Genomic DNA, 20,757 nt, shown 5'->3' with positions numbered 1-20,757 from the left:
CTTTTGGGTACAGCGAAAGTCTTCCCCTGACTGCCTCCAGAATTGAGCAGCCGGGCAACCCTTCAGGGATGCTGGAACGGCTTATCAGTGAAGGATTCTCTGTTGCTCTGGTTTTGCGGACCCCCTCTGCCACGAGGGCGGCATCTATTATTATTGTTTCCCCCTCTGCCTCTGGAGGAAAAATCACTACGTGTGTCAGGCAAGGCTCCCAGAGATTTACGGAATCACATCTTCCAATTCTTAAGACCCTTGGGGTAGGGTCTAGAGGGAGTGGAAAAATGGACTCCCACAGCAGAGAGCGTCTTGCCTTCTTGCTCACACCTAGTCAAAGTGTCTTTCACCTGTGGTTCAAAAAGAAAGGAACCATCAAAGGGAGTGTTGGTGAAGGACGCTCGAAAGGGTTCCGCAAAGTTACACAGCTGCATCCAGGCATGCCTCCTAAGGGCCACCCTGGTACCAGCGGCTCTACTCGCCCCATCGGCTGCATAGGAAATGAGCCTTATGGAGGAGTTAACAGTATTAAGCGTCGCTAGCTGGGAAGCTACGTTGGCTTGTGCTCCCTCAGCTGTTGGATCTTGGAGGGTATTTCCAAGCTCTTTAAGAAGATCCCTTTGAAGTCGGGTAAAATGACACAGGTAGTTCAGTGACCTCATAGAGAAGGTCGCTGAAGCGAACATTCACTTCCCATATCTGTCCATCGTCCTAGACTCCTTGTTAGGGGGATGGACAGATGAAGAGGTCTCCACTAACTCTTTTTTGGTGGCTACTGCTACCACTATAGCATCAATAGGGACACCATTCGAAAGGAACTGCTTATCCTGGGGTGCTGTAATAAACTTACTAGGTCTCCTTGGAGTTGGTTCTACTGTATCCGGAGCTGACCAAGCCTTTCGAGCTACCACTGTCATAAGTGGATCAAAAGGCGGAGACACCCAGGAGGTGGAAGGTCGGGAACCAAAGGCATCCAGAAATACAGACTCATCCTCAGAAGGGGCTAGAGGATTCCAGTTCCCCCTCTGCTTAAGCATTTCTAGGATGTCTGAGAAGGAAACATATTCAGAGGGGGATCTCGGGGACCTTTCCGAATCATGCAAGTCTGTATCAGAAGTGACAGACTTGGAGGAGTCAGTGTGCTTCCTCTTACACCTTTTCTTCCGACGGGGCTCTTCTGAGTGATCAGGAGAGGCCTCAGAAGAGGAGGAAACACCCAATGGGGTGTCCTGGAGCATCAGTTCCCTATGCTTAGGGTCTGGAGGAGGAGCAGAGCCTGGCACAGGCACTACAGGGGACGGAGCCAGTGGAGCTGACTTAGGGGACAGCACACTCAGCATGACATCGAAGGCATCCCTGCCACGGTGCAGAGAAAGCTCCGGTTCCAAAGAAATAGGTACAGAGACAAGGGTCTGATGCCACTCGCCCCCTCGGAGCCGACGAGGGATCCCCGGCACCCAGATCCCTGAATGGAAGGCACCACAGAGGGAATCGGAGCCGACGTCGGAACCGAAGGAGATATAGTTATCGGAGCCGACGGTTCCACTACTCGAACCCCAATGAACTCCGGCTCCGAACTCATTGGAGTCGGAGGAGGAACATCGAGAGAAGTGGATGGAGCCGATACCTGCTGAGGAGGGCTGGACAACAATTTTGCTAGTGCCTGCGACTTTAGCAACCTACTGACCCACTCTCTCCACATCATGATCCGACAGCCTAGAGGATCGAGAGGAGTGAGAGGATCGGTGACTATGCTCGTTCTGAAGTAAAGGAGACCGAGGAGCCGAATGCACCGATTCTAGTGAAGGGGACCTCAGCCTCTTGTGGCTCGCGATGGCTCTGAAGCCTCTGATGGAGCCAATGGGGAGATTGTCTTGGTGCCAGCCGGAACAGACGTGGAAGGTAAATCCTGAACCGAAGACGGCTCCGAATTTGGAGCCGCCATCTTAGTGGACTTAGGGGATTTCACAGGCTGTGAGCTCTTGGCCAGTGAATCCTGGGGTTTTAAAAGACCCCTAAGAATAAGCTTATTCTTGTGCTCCTGCAGGACTGTTGGACTAAAGGCATGGCAAATAGAACAAGAGTCCTGCAGGTGCATGGTGCCTAAACAATAGACGCAATAAGTGTGCCCATCTGTAAGAGACATTTTCTGACAGCATGAGTCACACTTCTTGAACCCAGAAACCTTGGATTCCTTTGACATCCTTGAAAGGAGAAGGAAAAACAATTATAACAATAACAACCAGAAGCAATATACAGTCTACAAAAACAAACACACTACTATAAAACTATAGCTAAAGGTTTTGTTTTTTTTTTTTTAAAATAATAGGAAAGCCTCTAACTTAAACAGCTGGCCTATAAGAGAAAGGTAGAAGGAAAGCCTCTAACTTAAATGGCTAACCTGACAAGAAGAGGTGGGGGGGGGGGGAGAACTCCCTAAATTAAACGTGTTCTACAAGAAAAGGGAGGGATAATACATGTTAAACAAGTATCTATCACAAAACAAGACTATCATTAATAATAAAATACTAGAAGGGTTGAATTCTAGTGAAGAAAGTTATACAAAAAAAACTTTATACGAACCTGAGCCAGAAAAACGACACCTCGCAGCTGAAGCGGCAAACAAGATCTGGGTAGCTATCGCAGGCATTATGGGATAAGGGGTAGCCTCAAGCCAGTAAACAGTTCTCGAGCTATTGAAGATGGCCGAGTCGGAGCCGAAGATCGGCTCCGAACCCAACCAGCAAGAACGAAGGCAAGATAGACAACTTAACATTCATTGTTTCCAGGCTGTGAGAATGTTGACTCCATAGGCTTTTTAGATAACACTGTAGTTTCCTCATATGCAGTTTTGCATATGGAATTAGAAAAATGCAGGAGGCCATAAACCCCAAGGCTTGCAGTATTTGTCTTGCAGATATAGCAGGGTTTTTGTGGCCACTTGTTTGAAATAGGTTACAAATTTGCTTTTCTGGCATGAGGTAAGCCATCTGGGAAGATGTATTCAAGCTTGCTCCCAGGAATGTAATTTGTTGACAGGGTACCAGTTGTGATTTATTTTCATTTATGGTGTACCCCAGACAAGTTAGAACCTTTTTTTACAAATGCCAGATGATTCAAAAGTATGCCCTGTCTTTCTGCCTGAATTAGACAATCATCCAGGTATGGGTATATTTGAATACTTTTTTGCCTGCAAAATACAACTGGAGCCAGACACTCTGTGAATACCCTGGGAGCAGTAGACAAGCCAAAGGGCAATGCAGAGAACTCGTAATGCGTGCAGCCTGCTTTGAAGCGTAGGTATCTTCTGCAAGATTCCATGATTGGGATGTGCAGGTATGCTTCTTTTAAATCTAGTGTTGCCAACCAGGCGTCTTTCCCTGCATAGGAAGTAATTGGTGAAGAGTCAGCATCTTGAAGTTTGGAATCTCCAGAAAGGTGTTTAGAGTAGACAGGTCCAGGATTGGACGCCATGATTTGTCTTTTCTGGGTACCAGAAAAAGTCTGGAGTAGAAACCTTGTCCCTTTTCCTCTTCTGGTACCAGTTGAATAGGCCCCATACTTAAGAGGGAAAGTACTTGTTTTTGAGCCTCTGCCCACTGATTTGGGGGCAGGCCTGGCCACCCATTTTGTGTTGGCAACGTTTGGAAATGAATCTGTATCCCTGGGACACTACATTTAAAACCCATTTGTCCTGGGTTATGAGTTCCCAGTTCTTTGCATGAAGAGCAATCGTCCCCCCCCAAGGGGCAATCAAAAGATAAGTGCTTGGGAATTTTAAAAGTAAGTCATTGAGACTTCCTATCATAGGGGGGTGTCTTGTTATTTCCAGATTTGGAAGTGGAGGCCCCACACTGCTTAGTTCTGAGAGTCCCCTGGGACTGAAACCTGGGGTTTTTGCTGTGTCTAGGTTTGGCTTGAGAAGACCTGGAAGGGATTGGAAAGGACCAATTCTTAGTAGGCCAGTGTCTACTAAATCTAGGAGGTTGTACTTGTAAAAAATCTTTAACAGTTCACATAGCTTTAACTTTATCTTCCATCTTTTTAAGAACTTCTTCAGCCTTGTTTCCAAACAGGCGGTCTTGACTTAAAGGAAAATCCAACAATTTAGCGTTAACATGATCAGGCACAGATTGCTCCTTAAGCCAAGCATGCCTTCTAAGCAGCCCTGCAAGAGGCCTCTAAAGAATCAAAACCACATTGCAAAGTATGTTTTCCAACTTGTTCAGCAGAATGCATTAAGTCCAGTAAATCTTTATTTTCCACATAGTCAAGAATCAACATCATTTTCTATTTAAGCAGTCTAATAACATGTTGCTGATATTTTAACATATGAAATTGACAGTTTAAAGCTCTGATTGCCAAGGCTGCAGAAGTATAAACCTTTTTACCCCATCTATCCAGCGCCCTGGAGTCTATCAGAAGGGGTAGGACTTTTAGCAGTAGAAGCCTTAATGAACGTGGGCCCCTGAAAAATAGTCTCTGGATCTGCAACAGGATTTTTGAAAAGGAATTTGTGGGACTCAGGAACCCTGTAGTATCTGTCAGGTTAACTAGGAGCAGGAGGCAAGGAATCAGGAGCCAAACTGGATTCCAAGAAAACATCATCAACAATGTACAGGAGGTATCAACAATGTCTAGTACAGGAGGTATAGCCAAAGGCCTATCCCTAAGCCTCTTTTTTGAATCAGAAAATTCCTGGCTTGCCCAGTGAAAATGCTCCCTTAAAGTATGTAAAGTTTCCCCAAAAAAAAAAATCCTCAGGAGGGGAAGCATCCTCTGCATCAGAATCCTCATAAGTAGGTATGGACAAATCAAGGTCATCAGAAGAGTCAGAAAAAACAGAATCCTGATCAGAAGATTCATAATCAAGCTCAGCCCTAGGCCTCTTGGGGGCGGGGGGGTTGACTACCCCTGATCAGAGTTATTAGATCTTCAGCCATTTTTATCATTTGTTTTTTAGGCATAGGGGCCTGAGCATGTGGCCTGGGCGTCGGGTTTTTAAGACATGGATCGAGATTTAGGCCTTAGTAATGAAGCAGGTGTCGATTTAATATTAAAGTCTGTAGGCCTGAATACACCCCTCAAAAGCCGGTGCCTGCACAGCGGCTCCGGACCCATCCAAGGTACAGACATCCATGGGTTCCATAGTTGAAGTATCTCGCGGCATATCGGACTCCGAATGGGTCTCAGTAGAGGCCTGCAAATCAGAAGTAGCAGGTATCAGGGGCTGCGAAAGCGCCTCACTGTGTACCGGCAACTGGTGACTGGCTTAGGAGAAGCGTTGTAGGCAATTTTGGACCTTGGCGGCCTGTCTCTGTTTTTATCTTTGCGTTTTTTCAGAATCCTGGTAGTCGGATAGCTAACTGACGACAATTCTGGATAATTAAACTGAGAACCGAAATATTTAGAGGCAAAAATATACCGATGATGGACAGTGCGCTAATTACATAAGGCACAAAACCAAGAGCAAGGTACGTTGTGGTTAGGGCCTAGGCAAGGAATACAGTACGAATGAAAATCTTTATGAGGTATTTGCTTTCCACAAGTAATGCAATTACTAACTTTTACTGACATCGGTAAGGAGCAAGAAAAAGTTTCCCCAACAGGGTACTTAGCTTTAAGTCGGTACTGAAACGCGAAAATGAAATTTTCAGGAGTCGGCAGACCAGCACTTGCAAACTGCTTCTACTTCTTGCACCGCACGGCAAGAAAGACTGATGTAATGGCGTCAGCTGCATGTTTTATACCCCTGACGACCTGACATCGTGGAAGAAAGGACAGCAGCCAACACAGGACCCAAGACTTTGTTAATCAGACCAACTGAGGGCAACCTGCAAGCAGATTTCCCAAATGTAATGACTGCAACAGTGAAACATGAAGAACATCTGTTTGATGAAAGGGTGAGGAAAAAAAGGAGGTGGTTCAGTATTATAATGAGCTGAGATGGCAGAGGCATGAATCGTAATGGAGAAGGATAGGCCTCTGTGGAGTAGCTCTGCTAGGTAATCCAGGATTAGAGGTAAGGAGGGCACTGCTGTGTCCTTTCCTTGAAACTGATTCCAAGAACAATACCTTTTCCACTTTTCAGGATAGGATTTCCTAGTACTAGGCCTTCTGGCTTCAAGAATGACGTTCAGCACCTGTTTGCTGAGGTTGCTGGTGGTGTATTCAGGGGATAAGCCAGGCTGCATGGTTTAGGGTTTGCAACTGTGGATGCAAAATCTGTCTCTCCTGCTGAGACAGCAGGGTAGGAGTCTGGTAAAGGTGCCAGGGTGGCACTGTTGTCAGACTGCGTTAAAAGTGGGTACCAGCGCTGGTGTGGCCAGTCTGAGGCAATAAGAATTGCCCATGGCCTGTCCTGTTTGATCTAGAATAGTACTTTTGAGAGGAGAGCAGAGGGGAAAAGGCATAAATTGAGAGGTTTTTCCCATGGGAAGGATAAGGCATCCACCTTCCAGGCCCTGCTGTGAGGGCTTCTGGTGCAGAATTTGCTCAACAGGTGTTCTTGCGGGAGGCAAAGAGGTCCACCTCCAGTGTCCACCACCTCTGGATTAGAAGGTTGAAGGTGTTGAGCTCCAGTTTCCACTTGGGTGGGTCTAGGAGATTTCTGCTTAAGTCGTCTGCCAGTGAATTTATTTTGCCTAGCAGGAATTGTGCTTGTAGATGCACTTGGTTGCTCAAGGCTGTGCTCCACAGGGCCATGGCAAACCTGCAGAGTGGGTAAGAATTGCTTTCCCCTGTTTGTTTATGTACCACATAACTGTGGTGTTGTCTGTTTTTATCAGCAGCTGTCCTGGAAGGATTAGGTATTTGAAGGCGGTCAGAGCATTCTGTACAGCTAGCATCTTTTTTGACTGATGTGCAGGACAATTTAGCCTGGGCTCCAGTGGCCCTGAATGCATTTGCCTGCCATGCGAGTCCCCCATGTATAGTCTGATGCATCTGTAGTCAGGGTTTGAGCGGAGAGGGGTTGAGTGAAAAGCAGTCCCTTGTTGTGGTTGCATACTTCTGCCTGCCAAAGGAACGCTGCTCTTACACAAGGTATGACTGGAATGACTGTTTCCAGGTCCTGAGAATGTTGGCACCAAAGACTTTTTAAGTACCATTAAAGTTTCCTCATATGCAGTCTTGCATATGGAATTAGCAGAATACATGAGGCCATGAACCCTAGGGCTTGCAGTATTTTCCTTGCAGATAGCTGGGTTCTGGTGGCCAGTTGTTTGAAGTAGTTGGTGAGACAGACCTGTTTTTCTGGAGTGAAAAATGCCATCTGGGAAGTTGTATCCAAGTTTGCTCCCAGGAATACAATCTTTTGACTGGGCACCGGTTATGATTTCTTTTCATTGACGGTGTACCTCAATGAAGTGAGATGGCTTTTTACAAATGCCAGGTGCTGAAGTAGCAATTCCTGACTGTCCACCTGAATCATGCAATCGTCCAAGTATGGGAAAATTTAGATATTTCTCTGCCTGCAATATGCAATGGCTGGAGCCAGGCACTTTGTGAATACTCTGGGCGCAGTAGATAAGCCAAAGGGAAGTGCAGAGAACTGATAATGCATAGAGCCTGCCCTGAAGCGTAGATATTTCCCGCATGACTCCCTTATGGGGATGTGCAGATAAGTTGTTTTTTTTTAAGTCTACAGTGACTAACCAGGCATCCTTGGCTAGCATGGGGAGAAGCTGTTGCAGGGTAAGCATCTTGAATTTTGGGACCAACAGAAAGGTGTTGAGAATTGATAGATCCAAGATTGGGCACCAAGAGCCCACTTTTCTGGGCACCAGGAACAGTCTGGAGTAGAAACCCTGTTGCCTTTGTTGTAGTGGAACAGGTTGAATGGCCCTAATACTGAGCAGGAAATGCTTGCTTTTGAACCAATGACCATTGTTTTGGAGGAAGGTCTGGAAACCCACTTGGGGCTGGCAGTGAGTGGAAGTAGAATCTGTACCCCTGGGATACAATGTTTGGGACCCATCTGTCCTGAGTAATGGACATTCAGTTTTTTGCATGAAGGGCAAGCTTTCCTCCTAGGGGCACAAGTAATTGGGCAGGGCTCGGAAGGATAACTGAAGTCATTGTGAACTTTTTCCATAAGGGGGGTGGCTTACCACTCCCTGTTTTTGAGGTGGGAGCACTCCATTGTTTAGATCTCTGCATACCCTGAGACTGTAGTCTGGGTGGCCTTTTTCCCATGGGTTTTGACTGAGAAGGCCTGGAAGGGGCTGGAACGGACCAGTTTTTAGAAGGCCAATACCTACTGAATCTAGGTGGCTGCACTTGTAAGAATTCTTTAACAGTTTGCATAGATTTAGCTTTTTCTTCCATCTTTTTAAGAACTTCTTCTGATCTGGTACCAAACAAACGGTCCTGATTTAAAGGAGTGTCTAGTAATTTTGATTTGACATGATCTGGCAAGGTCTGTTTCTTCAGCCAAGCATGCCTTCTCAGTACAAACCCCATGACTGCAGCCCTGCAAGATGTTTCTAAGGCATCAAAGCCACACTGCAAACTATGTTTACTAACTTGGTTTGCAGAATGCATTAACTCTTGTAAATCTTTATTTTCTGCACAATCTGGAAGTAATACCATTTTTTGTTTAACTAGTTCCATAATATGTTGCTGGTACTTCAACAAGTGAAACTGGCAATTCAATGCCATGATGGCAAGAGTTGCAGAGGTATATACCTTCTTACCCCATCTGTCTAAAGCTCTGTAATCCCTGTCTGAAAGGGTAGGGTTTTTGGCTGTAGTAGCCTTAATGCCATTGAGAAATAGTCTCTGGATCCGGAGTAGGATTCTTAAAGAGAAATTTGTGAGAATCAGGTACCCTGCAGTACCTGTCAGGTTTTCTACGGGCTGTTGGTAAAGTGTCTGGAGTAAGACTGGATTCCATGAAGACATCATCTACAATATCCAGGACAGGGGGTATAGCTAGAGGCCTGTGCTGAGGCAACTCTAAAAAATCTCTGAGTCTCGTTTTGGACTGAGGATAGTCTTGGCATTCCCAGCGGAAATGCTCTCAAAGTATGCAAGGTTTCACCAAAAGAAAAAATCTCTGGAGGGGAGGCAAAGGGAATGGATTCCTCTGCATCTGAATCCTCATAGGTTGATAAGGGTATGTCCTGGGAATCAGAAGGATCAGAGTTATCGGACTACTGGTCTGCAGAATCAGAATGAAACTCAATTATTTGTCTTTTATCAGGGGAAGGCTGGCTTCCCCTAATTAGGGTAATAAGGTCTTCAGCCATTCTAAGCATTTGTTTTTGTGGCATGGGAGCTTGAGCATGTGCTTTGGTCAACGGTTTTCTAGGTGTAGTGCGTACTCTGGGCCTGAGAAACTCAGTAGTTTTAGCTAAAAATGAAGTTGTCGGTTTAATGCGAACATTGGTAGATCGGAATACACCCTCAGAACCCAGTGCTTCCACAGCGGCTCCGGACCCATCCAAGGTAGAGATATCCGCAAGTTCCATAGTCGAAGAAGCATCTCGTGGCATACCGGACTCTGAATGGGTCTCAGCAGAGGCTAGCGAATCTGCAGAAGTGGTCATCAGGGGCTGCAAAGGTGCCTGAGTACCGGCGGGCTGGCGACTAGCTTAATGGAAGAGTCGTTGGCAGTTTTGGACCTATGCGGTCTGTCTGTCTTTATCTTTACTTTTTTTCAGAAGATCGGTAGTTGGATGGCTTATCGAAGCCATTTCAGAATATGGAGAATGACAGCGAAAGAATTTAGCGACAAAGATAGCCCGACAACGAATGGTTTGGGCATTAAACAAGGCACAAAACCGACAGCAGGGGACGTCGTGGTCTGGGCCTAAACAGGTGATGCAGTAAGAATGAAAATCTCTGCAAGGTATTTGCTTACCACAGGCAAGACAATTGTTAACTTTTTCTGACATTGGTTAGAGCAAGAAAAAAGAATCCCCAATGGGGTACTTAGCTTTAGAAGACTTCAGGTTTGAAACTCGAAAAACGAAAATTTCAGGTAGCGGCCGACTGGCACTTGCAAACTGCTTCTGCATCAGGCTCCTTCTCGGCAAGAAGACTGATGTAATGGTGTCGGCTGCCTGTTTTATACCCCTGCCGTCATGGAAACAGTGACAGAATCCGACACAGAAATCCCAAACAAGACTCTGGTATTGGGGCCGACTGAGGGCTACCTGCAGGCAGATAACCCAAAGTGTGATGACTGCAACAGTAAAACACGAAGAACATCTGTAATACAGTAACCAACACACGAGTACTGGTAACATTAGCTAAATATGTCTACAGATCTAAAAAAAGGTATAGGGAAATAAGTAGCAGCAAAAACTTCAACTTATCATTGTTGGCAGATGAGAACACATCTCCAAGATTTCACTTGTGTCCTTGACAGCGGCAAACAAGACCTGAAGCTAGGAGGATGACAGTAACAAATTATATTGGGGGGGGGGGGGTCCTGGTTTCAAACGTCTGGAAGTTCCAAGATCGGATCCAAGACCCAACTATTGAACAACATCGGATCATAAGTTATTTACTTACCACAAGACTGGATCTTTTTTATGTCGAGTGTGTCCACTTTGAATATTAGGATATCAGCCAGCAGGCAGATCCGATTGGGCAACTGATCACCTTTCTGAGTACTAACTCCCGTAATGCACCGGTCACTTCCTCAGATCAGATTTTCTGCCTAACTTCTGGAAAGGAAATAAAAAGGCAATAAGAAGATGGTAGTGAGTATAGACAGGCTTTAGAGTAGGTCTACTCGGTCTGTCCAGAACAAGAACATTTAAGAATTTGGGTGTTAATGGAGGATAAATTGTCAAAGTGGCCCAACTAGCAACAATAAAGATCTAGCATTATGATAAGAACATACCTGTATCTTAAATTATTTGTCCACTTTAAATATTGGGACAGATGGGTGGACAGGACTCCCTTGAGCATGGCAGCCCTGAAAGAATACCTGGACCTGGAGATTAGGTCATATTTATAATGTTTAGCAAAACTGTGCAACATAGCCCAAGTTACTGCTGAAAAAATATCAACTGAAGAATTCTTAAAGAAGGAAATAGATGTTACAATGGATCCTGTGTAATCAAGCCTTTGTTTTGCTAATACTGTTTTACTGCTAGACTAGTACACAAAGATTACATAATCTGTAAGCCACTGGAAAGAAGTTACTCTGGAAACCTTTTGCGACATCCCAGAAGCTGCATAAGAAATAAATTATTTTCTGATTTCTTTAGTTCACTGTAAACAGAAATGCAACTGTCTGTGAACATTCAAGGTGTGAAGCAAGTACTCTCCTTTGTTGGTGCTGTTAGGAAAAAGGACTAGAAGGTGTAGTTTGGTTACGCAAAAACTCTGAGGCAATTCTGGGCACAAAGGATGGATTTGTTCCAATTGATGGCCTTTCTTTGTGGAATAAGGAAGTGTCAAAGACAAGAAGTGTAACTCAAATCATTCTAGCACACAGCTACCTAAAATAAGGTCTTCCAGGAAATAAATTTCATGTCAGTGGAAGAAGCTGGCTTGAAATAGGATGGGTCAAACCCCTTTAGAATTAAGACTATACTCTCATGTAGGGTAGGATGTTTAACGGGAGATTGTAAAGGAAAGTCATCTTTAAGAAAAGCTTTGCAGATCTTTTGCTAAGGAAGAATAATGGAACCACTGATGAAAGTTGAAAATAGTAGCCTGATGAACATTGACGGAAGAATAACTGGATCTAAACTAAAAAGAGAAGATAGAAAAGTACAAAACTCAGGAAATTAGAGCAGAGAAAGGATCCAACCCCATTTGAAAGCTCATAGCAAAAAAGTTTTTTATTTGCTATTACAGACTTTGAGCACATATTTTTTCTGCATGGCTTAGGGGATTTGACTACCCAGGTGGTATAATCTGAATCACTGTCCATCATTGGACTGTGAGGAAACCATGCAGTTAGCCTGAAGAAATGGATGTCAGGGTGAGGCTCACTGGAAGGATGTTAAGGGAGATCCAGCTGGGAATCTAGAAACCAGGGCTGCTGCTTCAGGTGAGGTCAAATCAACTGGACCCATATTTGCCTGGGCCAGAAAGGGACTATGAGGATTACTGAAGCCTTGCATAAGAAGCTTTCTGAAGGAATTTCATTATTTTGAAAAGAGGTGAAAAGACACAGAGAAGACTTGATTGGTCATTGACAAGCCTGGAGGGATGAGGGCGAAATAGTTCCATTTGGTGCTGGAAGGGGATACAAGCAGATCACAGAAAAGTTGGCCCCAACAGCAAAATACCATACATGCTACTGATGGGCTGAAAGACTACTTGTTAAAGAAGATAATCAATCTACTCAACCTGCCTTGTTAGGTAGTTGGTCCACCCTGGAATATGTGTTGTTAGTAGAAAACACGATGACAGTCTTATGGCATCTCAGCTTAAGAGGTAAAATCATACATGCTGCCTGACTGGACAGAAGTCATGCCCTGTGGATGGCAGTTCTGGAAGGCCTGCAACACTAGAGGGAACACCCTCACCTCCAGGACATTTATGTGAAGACTGGCCTCTGAATACTCCTAACAGTGCCAAAATGGTAAACAGACCACCTAGAGGGGAAAGCACGCTGTTCTGAATAGTTTGCGATAAGGTATTATTAAAATTTACTGAAATAGCATTGCATGAAGGTCATTCAACTGCAAACTATTTCAATGTTTATACATTAAGCAAATGCAGGGGATGACGTTCTAGGTAGGTAAGCAGTGTGAAGCGCCAAATAATTACTTACCGTTTAGTAATGTGGGAACATAAATCCCACTCACAGAATTCATTAAGCTTTGAAAAATATGAATTAGAAACTAATAAAATATCAAGATGCAAATCCAACAGCTAAAGGACTGATGCAGGTATGCAAGCTGCATCTTACTTGTGGAAGTTATTACAATAAAAGTAACATAGTATAACCCAAGACATCAGGCTAAAAACTGCAACAATCATAAAAATGAGAACATTTAAAAAAAAAAAAAAAAAACAATAATAGGTGTCAATCAAGATAGAATGTGAAGAAACTCCTATACGTAAACTTGAAACTGTATAAAAGCGTCTGTGGATAACAACCATTAAAAGTCTGAGACAGTGAATGCAAGAGTGAAATTATAAAAGACACACTGTCCACACTTACACAGACTGAGTTATACTGTAACAGGCGGAATTCAAAAATACAATACACCATAAATTAAAGTGTCTCAATAAACAGAATTTATTTGAAATGTTTACCTGAAAAGTTCAAATTTTATCATGAACATAAAAAGGTAAGTGCATGTCTTTCTTTGTGTCACATATAAAATACTGTCCATAAGGACACAGATATCTATAACTACTACATGAAGTGATGCTGGAACTTGTAAAGAAAATGAAAACTTTCAGGTGAATTGAATTCCTTTTTCCTTCTCAAGGACTCTGTCCTGTTATAGACACTTTCTCTGCTTTCCAAGTGCTTTCCTAAAAAAAAGTTCTTAATTATTTTTATAACATTTTTTTCACTCAGAAATCCAGGTTAAATACAGCGCAGTGCTCATACTCTTCTACAGCAGGATAAGGCCCAGCTAGAATATGTAGCCACCAGTAGTCTAGTATTAATCATACAGGATTAGTCCTGATTGTTAATAAAGATTTTTATGATATCAGACCCATCATTAAGAAAAATTGGTGCATTTTCTCCACAAACCATGACTATATACAGGTGGTAGGTACAATACCAAAAATAGTATATCAAAGAGACATCTGTATAAAAAAACATGGTAAAAACACCGGCGGTCATTGGGATGGGAGGAAAAATGTCCAAGTGTGGGACCTGTACACAATGTACATATATTTTAGAAACTGATATAATAACATTACATAACTATCTCTACCCATTACATTAAAAAGAAAATATTGTTGCAATTCCAAAGGAGTAGTATATCTAGCAATTTGCCAGCTCTGTCCTGCATTCTATGTGGGCAAAACTATTAGACATCCGAGGACTAGAATATACCAGCACCAGTGTAGCATCAAAAAGTCAGACAACAACGCCCTAGCTAGGCATTCTATGGCAAATGATAAACACTTCTTTAAATACGTCGTTATAGATCATGCAGATCTTAGCAAGAGGGGTGGTTCTTTTAATGAATTCTTAGAGGTGAAAGAGTTACAATGGCAGTTAAGACTTATTGCTATGACCCCCCCCCCCCCGGCCTCAATGAATACTGTTCTATTAATAGCATTTTGAAACTGAAAGCTAGCTCTGAATAGTTGTTGTTTGCCTTTCGGCTTTTCCCAGTTAGGGGTAGCCACAGCGGAACTCCGGTCCGCTAATGATTGGCAGTTGGTTTTTATGGTGACGAGTTGCCAGCCCGATGCCCAAACTTCAACGAAGGCACGCCCATTCAACGCATGTCTTTCGAACGCCCACTCGACCGCAAGGAGAACATGCAGACTCCACACAGAAGGCACTTCCAACCCAAGCAGAGAATCGAACGGGAGAACCTCTTGCTGTGAGGCAACAACGCCACCGCTGCACCAACGCAGAACTAAAGCTAGCTCTGAATGGTAAAAGTAAATATTTTTTTTACGTAACATATGATTTTTATTTTTAATACATTTTTTATGTCTAGGAGGTTTAAATTTATCAAGTTGTATTCAATTACAAAATGTTTTTACATACCTATACTATACCTGTTTTCAACAAGAATTTGACAGTGTTGGCTGTGTATTTTTTCATTTTTATATGCATAGTATTTTTCAGTTTTTAGTTAGAAATATAGGGTTTCACTTTAACTTGGAATTTTTTTTAGTTATTCATTGTTATCTGATATCCAATCAGATTTTTCTTTACGTGTATATATACATTATTGGTGGTTGGCAATGGTTATTCTGATGAAGTCTCGTGAGCTTTTGAGACGAAAGTGCTCAATAAAATATATTTGTGTTGTCTAAAACTTTAGCAGTCCTCCTTTGTCGTTTTCCAAGTTTTTTTGCTTGTTCTTGGATTTAATGTTTATAGGTTCATAGGTAGGTACTAGGCTATCGGCCCAAAGGCCTACGTAAGCCTAGCCAGCAAGGTTCCATAGCTTACGCCACCCAAGAAAGTTATTTTCCTGTGCCACTGTCCAGCAGAGACACAGAAGTGATCCCCGGGGTGTATTTCCTATTTCCCATCCACTAAGATTTTTCTTGAAGAGTGCTAATGAAGAACTTTTAAGCAAATGCAGGTGATGACGCTCTAGGTAGGTAAGCAGCTTGAAGCGCCAAATAATTAATTACTGTTTAGTAATGTGGGAACATAAATCCCATTCACAGAATTCCTTAAGCTTTGAAAAATATGAATTAGGAACTAATAAAATATCAAGATGTTAATCCAACAGCTGAAGGACTGATGCAGGTATGCATGCTGCACATTACTTGTGGATGTTATTATAATAATAGTAACAACATAGTATAACCCAAAGCATCAGGCTGCAACTATTATAAAAATGAGAACATTTTAAAATAAAAATAGCAGGTGTCAATCAAAACAGAATGTGAAGAAACTTCTATACATAAACTTGAAATTGTATAAGTGTGTCTGTGGGTATCAACCATTAGAAGTCTGAGACAGTGAATGCAAGAGTGAAAATATAATAACACACTGTCCACACTTACACAGATGGAGTTGTACTGTAACAGGAGGCATTTCAAAAATACAATACACCAGCCCATATAAATTCAAGTGTCTCAATAAACAGAATTTATTTGAAATGTTTACCTGAAAATTTCAAATGTTATCATCAACATAAAAAGGTATAGGTAAGCCTGCACATATACTTTAGTGTATGTCTTTCTTTGTGTCACATATAAAATACTGCCCATAAGGAGACAAAGCGATCTATAACTACTACAAGAAGTGATACTGGAACTTGTAAAGAAAATGAAAACTTTCAGGTGAATTGAATTCCTTTTTCCTTCTCAAGGACTCTGCCCTGTTATAGACACTTTCTTGCCGTTTTCCAAGTGCTTTCCTAAAAAACATTCTTAATTATTTTTAAAACACAATTTTTTCCCAGAAAGCCAGGATAAGGCCCAGCTAGAATATGTAGCCACCTTGGGATAGTAAAAGCAGATCACAAGCAAAATAATGACAAATTTAGATCACACTGCAATCATTCACTAATCATCTCAAGAAACTGCAAATGAAACCTAAAATAGTGAAGACAAAGAAGTTGCAAGGAAAAATAACAAACATGCCAAAATAACTAACCACTACAATGACAGAAGTCATCTGGCACTACAGCTGGAATAGTGACAATCAGCAGCTGAGAGATAAGCTGAAGAAAAAAGTGCAAAAATTCAGCTGATCTATGGGACATTCTCACAACACTCACATCAGTACCATACCTAAGTAGCTACTGCTTTCGAAAACATTGTCAAAGAAAAAAACACAGCAGGTGGATAAAACCAAACATTATATGACTTACAGCTCTCCTCTCTGAAGATGTAAAAATGTCACATGACAAGAGTTTAGAAAGATCTGAAGGAAAATGAAACAAATTTTGTTTCTGAACTCTTAAGTTGAGCTAAACTGCATACTCACAAACAGCAGCAACAGCTAAGGAAGTGAACAGTACATCAAAGATACATACAAAAGTATGACATCTTGTCCAAAATATTTAACATTACCTTTTCTTCTTCTTTCTTCCTTGATTCTCTCCTTTCTTCAAGCTTTTTAGTGATTCTACAAAACATATACAGTGAAATACTGAGATACAAATCTCACAATGTTGAAAGCCCCTCAAGTTCCAAGGTGCTAATAATGTACTTCTGTCACTGCTGTTACGTATTTTTATCTTTTACTCTGAAGATATCATGGATATAGTTCACACTGGCCTTGATTTAAGCATCACCAGTTCCATAGATCCTCACATTATATAGAATATTAAAAAATCCTTCTGTATGTTTCATACAAGTACAAGAACAAGTCTAGACCATGGACAGGAAAACATATTTGTAAATATCAGGTATGTGTGTACTCATTGTATCAGCCGAACTTTAAGATGGTTCTCTTCCCAGTTAATTCAACTTCAGGAAAAAGACACAGACTGATTCAACAACTCTTCAAAAAAAAGCTCTGAAAGAAAATGTAGTCAATGCTAAAGGCTCTACTATTCTAATAAACATTTTTTTCTTCACATGAAACAGAAAAGTACAGTTTTGTACCTACCATAAAAAGTCCACACATACAAACATGATAACCAGAGGAGAGGAGGAGACAGAAGGAAACAGCTAAGTAGTGCAGGAGGGGTCTGAACCCCATACACAGAGGTAGAGGGACTCTACTATACGGTAGGCAGAAAGCATCGACATCATTCTTTATGAAGTGGTATAAAGGAAGCTACAAGCAAAGAATGCCAGGGATGTAGATATAATGGGTTGAATACTACACTTGAGTGGGGTGGTAGGCTCCTGGATAAATCTGAAAGCTAATGCAGGTCTGGATAAGCAAAGCAAACTTAAAGCGGGAAATGGAATGCAAAGGCAGGTTGGTGTGTTTGGGAATGCCTCTTAGAGGGACACCCATCCAGCAGCTTCAGGTGGTCCTTGTATGCACGTGGGCGCAGCTTGGTGGCTGTGGTTGTGAATAGGAGTGTGGCCTGCAATTGGCTGGCACAAAAATTGTTGACATGAAAAAGAATAATAATGGCGGATGTATGTCCAAAAAGTTTTGAAATTGTTTGTGCTGGCCCAGGTTTCTATCTGCAGTTGTTTTTGCCAATGTCGTCCAAAACACCTTTCTGTCCAAATTGTTCTGTCCAAGATGTGGCGTAATTGTCAGTGCTGTAAAGAAAGGATGCAGCAGAATTGCTTGACTGTCTGAAAGGTGGGAAGAAATTTTGTTCTTAAAAAGGCTTGATTTAGTGAAGGAAAATGATCACGATGAATATGAAAGATTAGTTAAACTGAAACTAAACTCTGAGAAATTTGAGGAATCTCAACATGAAAATTCAAACTGTGAAAAAAAGAACAAAGGCCCTAATTGGAAATAGGAAAGTTGCAATGGAGGAAGAAAAATGCAAGTCTGACCGCGAGTTGAGTTCCAAAGGAGGAAAATTAATTCTGTGGTTTTTCTTAGGGGATTCCCTCGCTTTATCCCTCTTGTATGGAGGTTTGATGTCTTATTATTCTTAAACAGGTGTTCTTTGGTTGTATATTTTTTGTCAAGTAGGACTGTATTTGTTGAATGCTGAAATTGCTGAAGCGAATTTTTGTGGACTATTATTAGAAGTCCATTGTGATGCTCATAACTGAATTGTCCAGTGGTGTGAGTAACATAACTGATGCAGCCTTCCATTTGGCTTATCAAGTTTTCTGGAATGGGTCATTGCGTGCTTCCAGTTTTTTCTCTTGTGGACAGAGTTTGAGAGAGTAATAAAGGCTGATTGTCCTTTTAGAGAGTAGTATATCAGCTAAAGGTTTTTGGAACCCAAGCTGACAGCTGAGTTATTTGCATTGAGTGAAGAATCTGAGGCATTGGGTTGGAGTCAAGAGGAGTTTATTGAGGCAGGAGCCATACCTGTTTGTTATGCCATGAGTACCATGATGGGCTAATGCTGTCTTGTTGGGTTGCTAGCTATTAAGATATCTTTGGCTGCTCTTTGGTCATTAGCAGTACCTTGTGGTCAGTAATAGCATCTTGAGAACCTTATATATTGTTAGAGTTCCAGTGAAGAATAAGAGAGCATGGTTGTTTTCTTTGGGGATGTGTTGTGCTTAACAGAACCTTTTCATTCATGACAGAGGTGGGAAGCAAAGAGATCTATGTCCGCCTCCCATGCAAGAAGGATGCAACAAAAATGTCTGGATGCAAGGATTGCAGTCCTGCCACCAGTTTGTCCCTGCTAGGACAAAGGCTAGGAACATTGTCCCTGCCCGTTCAAATTGGGATTGCAGCTGTATGAGTCATTGTTGGACTTTTCCAAAAGAGTCATTTGAGCAGTCTTTTTGGTTGGGTAGAGTATAAGCACAGTTGTTTATGTAAGTATTACATAACAATGAAACTGGTCTGTCTAGCAAATGACTGAATGAAGAGATCTCCGGCTGCGATAACATCTGATTTTGATTAACATCTGCTCCTTCCTACCCATTGCCCTGACACCCCATCTCATGTGTGGTCCATCCAGCCTGCCCTCCATGTGTTCCATTCCATGGTGGGGAGTGCTGCCTGAAGTAATGGCTCATCCTTTTTAGATGTTGATTTTAGCATACTTGAAAGGCACTGCTTAAACATTGCCACACAGAAATTCCTTTGTAACTTTGGATGAGTGGAAATAATGTTTTGCCTAGGCTGCCCTGTTTAAAGACCATTTTATGTCTTGCGGTAATTACCAGTGAGCCGTAATCTTGCCAGAAACACCAGTAGAATGCAAGATGCTTTGAAGCCATAAAACAGTAGGATTTTCCTTCTTAGGATCTAATGAGGTATTTGCTTTCCTTTTCTGTCTAATGTGGTATTTGAAATTGCTTTTTCTGTGTTCTAAGTTGTTATTTGTGATTTTTTGGATAGTTGTAATTAGAATTTTTATCCTAGAAGGATGGTTGCTGTGATTTTTTGTAAATGTTTTTGTTAGTCGTTTTTTGTAATCCCTTGCTGACTAGTAAGTTTTTTGTCAAGGTCATATTTATTGCAGTGTGTTTGCTTTGCCAGTAGTATGATTTTATGATCCTACTCTGAAGCAGTAGTTCATACAAGGCAATATAGTTGCGCCCTAATGCTACGCAGTAAACATTGATACAGTAATAAGTCTGAGAAATGTAAGCAATCTGCAAGAAAAATGAGGGATCTTCTGCAACTGCAAAGAAGAGGGACATGCAGGTATGCTGTGTGTGATCTCCATGACATGTTAGCACCCCTTTGAAGTCAGGGTAGTTTGAGAAGCCCCTTGTAAAGCGGAGTAACTGGTTGGGGCAATCCATTTATTTTTTTTTTTTTTTGAGTTTTAGGCACATTGCGAAGTTCTTAGTATGAAAGTCCATTGCTTGACCTTTTTCCTTGGCCTTGTTTTTGATTTAAACAGAAACCTGTGCTGATTCCCTTGCCTCTGCCTTTTTTTTTTTGCTGCTCTGCGGCATGCCACCTCTTGTTCTTAAAGATGCTGCCCTTGGTTGTTGGGGTAGCCTTGGGCTATGTCCAGAATCCATTTGGAAGTCTTAAAATAGTTTGTGTTTTGTTAAAATGATATCATTTTTTCTTCCTCCAATAATTGCCAATTTTTGTTGAATAAGGATAATTTTTCCACCAAAGGGTGCTTCTCTTGAGTCTTGGAGCAGTGTGAGAACCACAGTAATGCTCTGATTGTCCCTGTTCCATAAGAGAGTCGGTGTGGCCTCCTCTCCCCTGCCCTTGCCGTTGCCATTTGCTGTCTCCCTCTCTAATTGCCCTCTCCCTTTGAACCAATTCTGTTCCTGGAAAACCTGGTGGCTGAACCTGGATAGAATATTTGACTGTTTGCACTGAGTTTGCCTTTATTTGACTGTTTGAAAACACATCCTGTTTTCCTCAATTGATTATAGCATTTTTTCAATTGTTTTCATAAAGAGCATGTGTTTTTAGCAGCACATCTTTTTGCTTTGGCAATGTGCATGTTTATGCCTGTTTTTTCTGGCACATGAGCCCCTGTCATGAGTCACCTTGCATAGCCATCCCCTGTGAAGCATCTGCCCTGTCATAACCACACTAAAGTCATGACCATTAACCCAAAAACTATGCAAAACTAAATAAACCAAGGCTTTCTATCT

The 20,757-nt window shown here is 42.1% G+C and overlaps 1 protein-coding gene across 1 annotated transcript in view; it reads right to left on the bottom strand.

Moving 5' to 3' along the window:
- UBXN4 (UBX domain protein 4) overlaps positions 1-20,757 on the bottom strand; it is a 1,313,764-nt gene that overhangs the window by 497,873 nt on the left and 795,134 nt on the right. The window contains exon 7 of the mRNA XM_044074960.1: positions 16,645-16,699. Within this exon, the coding sequence (XP_043930895.1) occupies positions 16,645-16,699 (55 nt within the window). The remainder of the gene's footprint in view (positions 1-16,644; positions 16,700-20,757) is intronic.

The sequence above is a fragment of the Protopterus annectens genome, chromosome 6.part0, assembly GCF_019279795.1.
Source record: "Protopterus annectens isolate FY-2018-M chromosome 6.part0, PAN1.0, whole genome shotgun sequence".
NCBI classification, from domain to species: domain Eukaryota; kingdom Metazoa; phylum Chordata; order Ceratodontiformes; family Protopteridae; genus Protopterus; species Protopterus annectens.
Note: the sequence above shows the minus strand (reverse complement) of the source record. Positions and strands in the feature narration are given on the sequence as shown.